Raw genomic sequence first — 10220 nt, forward strand, 5'->3', positions numbered from 1 at the left:
GAGCTCACAGACAATAAGACGCAGTACAACCACCCTTCTCACATCAATTAGTGAGCAGCCTATACACCTGTATTGTCTTAACTGAACACAATAAATAATGTTTGGGCACATAACTCGTGAGTCAATCACGACGCTGGGGCGATGAGTGACTCAGCGTTCCGCGTCGCTTGCTTTTTCTGACGCACCGCAGTTATTGTAATGAGTGAAAATTTGTAAAGATACTCATGCTTATAAATAATTTCTTTTGAATATTGAATAATTATGTCAAAAGCTGACGTAATGAAAGATCTTTGAAAATCCCAAGAGCGACGCCCCAACCAAAAATTATATTTCATGCGGGGTACCCCTTGCGGGGTAGAAAAAATAGATTAAAATAGTGACAGGTTGCTAGCCCATTACCTAAAAGAGGAATCCCAAGTTTTTAAGCATATCCCTTAGTCGCCTATTACGACATAAATGGGAAAGAAATGGGGTGGGGTATTCCTTTTTTATATTGGCGCCACGAATCACACGGCACGGCAAAAATAGGTATATATATAAAATTTTAACACAATATATAACGATATGTTGATATATGAATCTTTAACCCTTGATAGACAGAGCCAATAGTCACAAGACTCTAAAGACTGCTAGCTTTACGATGGAATTGAGATTCAGAGATAAGACAGGTCGCTACCACATAGCCTAAAAGAAGAAATAACACTATTTATTTTGGCAAACGTATCGACATAACAGAATACATTACCGCATTAAAGTCTAGGTGGCAGGCTGACATGATGACGTAGACCAAATTTATTAATAGAACTACAATAATTCAACAAAGTGACAGTATTTTCTACTCGGCATTTTGGTAAAAGCCTTCATACACAGACACTTTTTACAGACACATTTGTATTAATGTTGTTTCATAATTCTCAAGTTTTAGTCTGAAAAGTTACGATTCACATTCTTTGCTGCTAAACTCAGTTATGCACAAAATAAGTGTCCTGTTCTTGAGGACATACGTGGTTGTTCATACCTGTTAAATTGCATAGCTAATCTGCCTACTTTCCATAGCCAGTGCCCATCAGAACTTCAGAAACAAATCTTAATAAAACGACAACGCTTAGCTTAAATGCGCCTGGCATTAGAAGCGTCCACGTCCATCAGAAACTAAGTTCTATTACCCCATCGACAGCGCCCATTTTTGAGGTACGCAGAACTTCAGAGACAAATCTCACCACTCACCTCGTCCGCAGGTTTGGTGGGCGTGATGGCTACAGTCTCGTTGAAGCACAGGCAGGCGCAGTAGTGGCGGTTCGCGTCCACATCCGTCAGGACAGACACGTAGAACCGCGGTTCTGACCGCTCCGTCGACAGCGCCCATCCTTGGGGTTGGCAGAACTGCAGAAACAAAAGACAATGAGGGTTCGAAAAAACGACGAAACGTTTCGCGCTCTTGCGTTTCGCTTGGCTCGGCTTGGTTATGGCAGAAGGTCCTACCGTGTCCTGAACTACACATGTAAAAGGCAATTGTGAGTCCAAAAAATCGACGAAACTTTTTGGAGTAGACCCCTTGCGCTTCACTTGGCTCGTTCTGGCAGGGGCACTACCGTGCTCTCAGATACATTTTTATGATTATTACGCTTATGATAGGTCTAATTTGAATCCATGTTAATTTTGTCCGAGATTAACCGGTTTTCGTCATCCACTAATCACAAATTCATACAGATGAGCTGAGAAAGATTTGAAAATTGCCGTAGGAGTTCCCAAAAAATCAGTAATGATGTGTTCATAATGATGTAATCGTTTCGTAGAAATCATCAGCATTGATTTTTATGATTCCTGATTGGCCTTACCCATTCAATGCCGTCGTGGAATGGAGTATCGTCCCAGTTCGTCTCTGGGAAACGTTGGAGGATAACGCCGCTGCTCAGACCGCCACCTGGAACAAGGAGAGCGTCATATAAACCCACGACGAGGTAGATAAGACCAGATAGGTTTTTTTTTTATTTATTGATCCAAGAAATAACATAGATTAAGTTATAGGTTAAGGTAGGTAGGACCTTTTAACTATGTGTAATGTATGTGCGCCGTGTGGTTCTCGGCACCTAAGAATAAGACCACTCCATCTCTTTTCCAAGTAATTCGTAAAAGACTAAGACTAAGGGCTATCCCTCATAAACATTAGAATTCTTCCTGCAGGCGATGAGCTAGCAACCTGACACTATTTGAATCTCAATTTCATCACAGCTGGCTCTGTCTACCCTATAGGGCATATAGAACTGATCATATGTAATGTATTTATACCTAGTTATTCATAATTTTTTCAAAGCCCATTCACAATAGCGAACGTTGACCACAGATGTGGACAAAAGACAAGGAAGCCCTATTGAGAATCACTGACACGTACATGATAGTATACCTTTGACATTTTGTTCATTATTAATGTGAAACTATCAACTTCGCTAACTATTGTCATATGCTTGATATTTCATATACTCGTTGTGTCAATATTGGTTAGGTTTCACTGCGTCATAATGCCGAAATTGGTATCTATATATAATCACGTCTATATTCCTAGTGGGGCAGACAGAGCCAAGAGACTTGAAAAGACGGAAACACCACGTACAGCTGCATGGCTTAATGATTAAATTAAGATCTAAATAGTGACAGGTTGCTAGGCCATCGCTTCTAGGAAGAATCCCAAGTTTATTAGCCTTCCCCTTAGCCGACATCCATGGGATAGTTAAGGAATGCCTATTCGCGCCTGGAATCACACGTCAACATAGCTCCTCTTCAAAGAAACAATGAAGTTTCTTATTAATGGAGTAGAAACCGCTTCCATATTTCGGACTAAAGTTATAATTAGACCAGTGTTTCTTGGTGACCACAGAGCAAAGACCGCGCGTTCAGAACGGTTGTTCAGTGGTCTGTGATGTAGGCCAACTAGCCTTTACGACGCATTGTAACACGCATGAAGCAACCTCTTCACGGACTAGACAATTGTAAGTATGCGATCTATTGAAGTCAAGCCGTGATACTACATACTTCCTTCTGACTATAGTACTGGTATCCTCACCACTCTGAACGTCTCCAGAGTGGTGAGGATGCAACGGGTGCTAAAGTCAGGAGGAAGTAGCCTTGGGTATGCCATTGACCATGGGCACTGGCTTGGGTGAGTCAGGTTTTTACACGAAGCGATTACCGTCTGACCTCCGCAACTTTTGCAGGGGAACCTAACCCGTATTGGATCGATCGATCATGGTTACACATCCAGTTGCAGTTGAATGTGCAGGTTTCTAAGAGAAATGTGCACTCCTAAAATAGGCCATATGTTTACGTATGTATGTTTTAAATATGTATAGGCAAAGGAATCATTTTGCTCTACGGAACGTTAAAACCGCCCATTTCAGAGGGCCGGTAATTGGCCCAATTTGTCAGCGGAGCCCTAAATTAATGACCTTCGACCACACACGTGTAACAGCGGCGTGTCAGTGTCTACATAATATTACTTGTGTTATAATTGCTGTTTGTTTTGAAATAAATTCAATTTGGAATAGTAACATGGGTTGGTGTTATTTAAAATATTGACTAAAAATACTTAAGAAATAAATACTCATAATTTTTTTTAAGTAAGTTAACGACTGTGGCAAAAAATAACCGTAAAATTTTCCTTTCTCGCAAATGGAAATCTTATATAAACAGAGTCATATAATAATAGAGTTAATTAAAATATTGTATTTTGCGTTAGTCAATCCAGAAACATTGCCTAGGATATCACATATATATATGAGTATATATGTATATATGAGTGTATGTACCGCGGATGCAGTGACCAGATTACGCAATTTATTAGAAGGTAAACTGGTGCACTGCCATATTTGGAGGCCGACAGCGCTGGTTCTGACAGGTTGTTGCGTCTGCGCAGGTTTGGATAGTCTTCTTACGGCGATACCACGTCTTTATCCCTTGCGGGTTAGACTAATCCAATAATCTCAAAAGTCGAAGGCCTCTTTTAGATAGGAGACATACATATTTACGGAATATGGATTTAATTTTAAAGTTAACTAGTGACATACGATTGAGATAGTGACTAGTTGCTAGATAGTAAGCCTAAGAAAAATTCAAAGTTTATAAGCCATTCCCACGATTAACTTTTAAAATCTGTGCGTAGAAGCACGCTTCGTAATCAAGACCAATATTTTGTTACACATTGTCGATATTTTTTAGGTTGAACTCAAAAATGAGGGAATAAAAAGGAAACTTTTATACGTACTTACATAATTGCGAGATAATTTCGGCAAAGTTTATAATCAAAAAGTACGAGAGGATTCTTTAAAAATGAAACATAATCTTCTTTTACGTCTAATTTACTATAATATTTGTAAAGTAGACGTAAGATGATTACGTGCTCAGTTAGTCGTTATTAACATAATATTATAATCAGAGGTGTAGTTTTATTATTTAACTATCTAACTAATACTCAAACCGGTTTGTGTTGAGTCATACTACTACTTACTTAGTTTATATCTTATTTGTAGACCGTATTTCTTAACATCTTGTGAGTTAATTTGCAAATCAAATTCCAGTCCTTGATCAGTACCATAATGGGGTTGTTCACATACAGATGTATACGTCTTCATCCCTTATAGAGTAGACAGAGTTAATAGTAAGCTCGATGGCTTAATGATGGAAGTAAGATTCAAATATAGTGATAAGCTGCTAACCCATCGTCTAAAAAAGGAATCCCAAGTCTATCTCTATGAGAAAGATATGGATTGCTCTAAGTTCTGGCAACCACAAAAAAGTTCTCTAAATTTCAGTTCCATCATTGGGGTGTCCGGCTGAACTTGGCCTTTGAATCTTGTGGTTACGACTGTGTCTTTCCCATAATGGATAGACATGACAATTATGGCATGTACGAGAATTTATTTGCTAATTAACCTAAGGGGAAGATTAAATAAATATATACGGGACAAAAACCAAGACCCAGGCCAATCAGAAAAAGTTCTTTTCTCATAATGCCCTGCCCGGGATTCGAGCACGGGACCTCTGGTGTAACAGACAAGCGAACTACCGCTGCGCCACAGAGATGTATCAATAAACCGCGCTTTTATGCAAATAGCGTTTTTTTTTCTTTATACCAAAAAGTACTTAAAAGAACATCGATAAATTTGTGACGGCCAGCATCAAAAATAGCTGATGGGAGCTTCTCGACGTGATTGACCTATTTGCCACCCCAGCGGGCCCAATTAGGCACCCCTCGGGGCTTAATTTACAAGCTTTTTTACGTCGCGACCACAAGTGAATTAGGTTTACTTAAAATTAATGTATGTAGATATATAGGTTACATTTTTTTTTTGCATTAAGAAAATGGATGATAGGTAGGTACTATAGGAATTATGGGGTCAAAATAAAATACTGAGTTGGTAATACTGAATATTGAATTATTTATTTTCTCTTTTAGCATCCTGTCACTATTTGAATCTCAATTCTATTAATAAGTCAAACGGCTGAACGTGGCCTTTCAGTTTTTCAAGACTACTTTCAAGAAGGTCAGGTCAGAAGTACGTCGACCTTGCATGAATAGTAAGACTATGAAGCTAAAGTAGTACGCGTAGTAGTCTCTGCCTACCTATTTTGGAAAGAGTTGAGATTTTTCTTTAATGCGAAATAAACATACCGGGATCGTGACAAGTGGAAAGATGTTATCTCTGTCTATCGCTCCGAGAGTGACGCGTGATTTCTCGAACGAATTTATTATATATCTAGATTATAACTTTTGTAGGAATCCTACTTCCTTCAAATCGGTTAAATTTTGAAAACTTTTCTCTAAGTTTAACAAACACTTTTCTGAAAACCACATTGAAAATCTTTCAGCGAAACGCGAGATAATCGCTGAAAAACATTTGAGAACCACCCTTTATTAATTTCAAAGCGGTTAAAATGTCTGATTATGAACACGATTTAAATGGTTAAAGTTATCTGGTCAAGTGGCCGGCGTCTCTTTAAATTGACTGACATATAATTCAAACGGCCTTGATTGAGTGGCCACCTTAAATAGAGCTCGCTGAGTCTGCTCTCATTCTACAGATTTGTTTCAAAGCTTTACGTCGGAAACTTTCGATTTATATTTTGGTCTCAAAAGCTTTTTAATTTCTATGAAACAATCTATATACCTACTAATATTATAAAGCTGAAAAGTTTGTTTTTTTGAACGTGCTAATCTCAGGAAGGTTTGAATTGAAAAATTCTTTTTGTGTTGAATAGACCATTTATCGAGGAAGGCTTTAGGCTATATAACACCACGCTGCAACTACGAATATAAGGAGCGAAGAAATAATGAAAAATGTGAAAAAAATAACGGGGGAAATTATTCATCCTTGACGGCTTCAATGATGCCCAAAATAACTATTTCACGCGGACGAAGTCGCGGGTACAGCTAGTTTTTTATATATTTTAATGCGCCTACGTGCCAATTTGGAAAGATTTACACGTAAACAATTTTATCATCTTTCACGCTAATGACAAAATAAATTAGAGTTTGCTCATTGCTCGCGTATCAGTCCAAAAATCCCGCCAATTTCAAGAGAAAGAGTTGGAATGGTGCTATTCTATTTTCTATTGGTGCCGGAGACTACACGGCACTATGTACTTACAAGCAATTAAAAATGCAACAAGCATTGCATTCATGACCAGATACGCTATCATAGGAATGTCAGCTGTGAGGTGACTGCTAAACAGGGCACAGATAGGGCGACCCTGGCCGTGTCAGTGACCTCTGGATTGTTTGGACTTTATATTAAACCTAATTGGAGAATGGGGGTCCATGTGATGTAACATTCATGGGCAAGAGTAGGCCGTGTGGTTCCCGGCGCCAATAAAAGAAGAATAGGACCACACCATCTCGTTCCCATGGATGTTGTTAAGGGCGACTAAGAGATATGCTCATAAACTTGAGATTCTTCTTTTAGGCGATGGGCTAGCAACCTGTCACTATTTAATCTTAATTCTATCATTAAGCCAAACAGCTGAACATGGCTCTGTCTTCCTCGCAAGGGATATAGACGTGATTATATGTGTATGTATGTATGAAATATTCTAGTACAGCAGGGGCTGGAACTGGAAAAGGGCAAGGATGAGAAAGAAAGAGTGAGAGTTATGTGACTCATAAGAATCCTACTAATATTATTATATTATAAATAATAAAAATGCAAAGGTTTGTGAGTATGTCAGAATGTCAGTGTGGATGTTTGTTACTCTTTAACACAAAAACTACTGAACCGATTACGATGAAAATTGGTATGTGGGTTGTTACAGCCCCAGAATATCACATACTTTTTATCCCAGAGTTCCCGCAGGATTGATATGATATGATATGGCCTCTAGTACTCAATATTTGCCACAGTGGTTATGTTATGGTTGTTACACTATGAATACATGCAAACATACATACATATGATCACGTCTTTATCTCTTGCGGGGCAGACAGAGCCAACAGTCTTGAAAAGACTGAATGGCCACATTAAGCTGTATGACTTTACAATGGAATGTGTGTCTTTATTGCTGTGTGGTTTCCGGCACTTTAGAATAGAACCACTCCACATTTATCCCATGGATGTCATAAAAGGCGACTAAGGGATAGGGTTACAAACTTGGGATTCCTTTTGCAGGCTAGCAATCTGTCACTATTTAATCTCAATTCCATCATGTTTTCATGTGTAAATATTTTTATTGTTTTTTTTAATTTAAAAGCTTTACCTCAAATGTAACTTATAAGTTTTTTTTTCTTATTCAGTTAGAATGATTTGTATGGTCTGGGTAGAACCTGACTCCTTGTAGTTGTTTTTTTAAGAACTGCTGGATCAAATTAATCTACCCCCGACTGTTTTGAAAATGTATTAGTGCTCCTGTATTTTGTTTTTTTTTTTTTATTTTCATCATTTGCACCATTCACTATTCTCAATGGATGAGGAAATTGGAAGGCTGTACCCTACTGCTAAACTAATTTTGAAAATTCATATGTTTCCTTAATTAATCTTAGTTACAATAACAGCATTTTAACCTAAGCAGTAGTTAATTATGGGGAGTGAGGAATCCTAAACTGTTGTAAGATTGTCAGAATTTCCAGAATAATTGTAGTAAATCTTAGGCAATTCTAAGAGAAATTGAAATTTCTTAGAATTTCAAATTAAACAAGATTATTTTGGTTCATGAATTATAATTCTTATCAGATACTGATAAGACTGTCATAATGGTATTCAGCAAAACTTTTCCAAATGGATTCACCAGAACCTCTAAGTTTTTACTTTTTTAACAGGATTACAGACCTTTAAAAACAGATCTGAACGAGAATTATTGAGCGTAAATAACTTATTGTTGGTACACTTCAAAGAACAAGAACAAAAACTGCAAAAGTTAAATAAAAGCAGTTCCACTTACTTTCCTTCTCGTGGTCGAAACCCACGATCACGAAGTAATCGACGAGCCTGGACATCGCAATCCTATGGCAACATCCGACCACTTACACCACAAAAACTATTTGTAATTAAATTACACAGTTTCACACACATTTTAAACACAAAACCGACGGTTTCCACATATTCAACTGAAATCGCTATCCCCGTTATCCACAATAGTAGGATATCGTGATGCCAGAACACCATACACTGTACACTTCACGGAATATAAACAACACTTTCCTTTATCGCAATCAGAAGAATTTTTACTTCAATTACAAGGAAATTGATTGCTCCAAACTTGAGGTTATCCACGGAACACATCCATTTAGTTAGTCACGAAATCAAAACTTTCTAGCAATAACCGAGGTTTTAGTAACTCAAATATTAACAATTAATTATAAGGGATTCTAAATAATTCCGGTAATAATATTTAGCAACCCTGAATAGACCTACACATCCGACATTCCGAAAATACTACTAATTTTAGTAGATTTTAAAATTAAATACCTGCGAATGTTGTCATGCCATTTATGTCATTTTCTACTTGCAATGTTGCCCATATTATCCGATTTTTAAACAACTACATTATTGCATTATAAAACTGACTAAATGAATGAATTAATGAAAATTGAATAAAAGGGACCTATGTAACTATATTATTATAAACTATATAAATAAGTTTAAATGTGAATATTGTATATTATTTAAATGTATAAATCAATTAATCATAACAATGTACTCTCGTCCACATTTCTATTCTAAGTTTAGATAATTGTGAAGTTTATGTTATTGAAGAAAATACTGCCGTGCTATTTGTTGCCGCTTCTTCTGCACTAACGTTTTGGAAGCGGCAGTAAACTTAGTTATAAGTAATTTATTTAACGGTTACCAATGTTGTAAAACCAAAAGATATGACAATTATTAAATGATATGAAGTGTCCCATAATAATGAATACATATTTTGAACTTGAATTTGAATAATTTTGGTACGTCATCCGCGACGTTCTGACAGTAGTGGGCGAAGTAGACATACCTACTGACTAATGTTAGTTCTAGGAATGTGAAAAAAAAATCGATTATGGAAAAAATCGATTAAAAATCGATTTTTTTTAAAGTAAAAATCGATTTTTATACTTGATTTTTTTTTAATTAATAATCGATTAAAAATCGATTTTTATAATCATCCAATAAATGCACTCCGAAATTATGTTTTTGGCTTTGAGCCCGGAACGCGAACTGCCAAAGAATACTATCATAGCTCCATAATATTACATTAACGCCATTTGTGCATTCTTTCTGTGCTCTTAAACAGTTTAGATGATTAATTTAATCAAACATTCTCTAGATGGAATTAGTCGATGAACAGTATTTTACCGACATTCGGTTGATATTTTATTCATTATTCGTTGCTGAAACTTCATTTTTCAAACTTGATTGTTATAAACTTTAATTTGTGTTGATTATACAGGGTGACATTTAAAACAACTGCATCCTTTTAAACATAGACTATACCCATGCTTCTGAGCCGTTTGAGCCTATTTTTATTTAAATTAAACTTCATCATTTTCACATTTAAAAAACCCTCAAAAACTACGTCACACGCTTTATTAAGACCAATACTACAAAAATAATTTAAAACTAAACATGTAAATAAATGTCTGAAAAATAAATTATTTTTCTAGTATCAAGATCAAGTAAAGTACAGAGTTGTCGAGATCGCTCAGCTGAATGCATTGTGTCATTGGCCTCTGAATCTTACGCGTCGCTTTTCCGCCG

At 36.7% G+C, this 10220-nt stretch overlaps 1 protein-coding gene across 1 annotated transcript in view; it reads right to left on the reverse strand.

Moving 5' to 3' along the window:
* LOC106136609 (myotubularin-related protein 13) overlaps nucleotides 1–8923 on the reverse strand; it is a 71867-nt gene extending 62944 nt beyond the window's left edge. Inside the window, exons 1-3 of the mRNA XM_060950214.1 lie at nucleotides 8425–8923; nucleotides 1839–1924; nucleotides 1228–1383 (exon numbers count right to left, since the gene is read on the reverse strand). Coding sequence (XP_060806197.1) covers nucleotides 1228–1383; nucleotides 1839–1924; nucleotides 8425–8479 — 297 coding nt within the window. The 5' untranslated portion in view covers nucleotides 8480–8923. The remainder of the gene's footprint in view (nucleotides 1–1227; nucleotides 1384–1838; nucleotides 1925–8424) is intronic.
* Nucleotides 8924–10220: the final 1297 nt, after the last annotated feature.

The sequence above is a fragment of the Amyelois transitella genome, chromosome 21 (assembly GCF_032362555.1).
Source record: "Amyelois transitella isolate CPQ chromosome 21, ilAmyTran1.1, whole genome shotgun sequence".
NCBI classification, from domain to species: Eukaryota; Metazoa; Arthropoda; class Insecta; order Lepidoptera; family Pyralidae; genus Amyelois; species Amyelois transitella.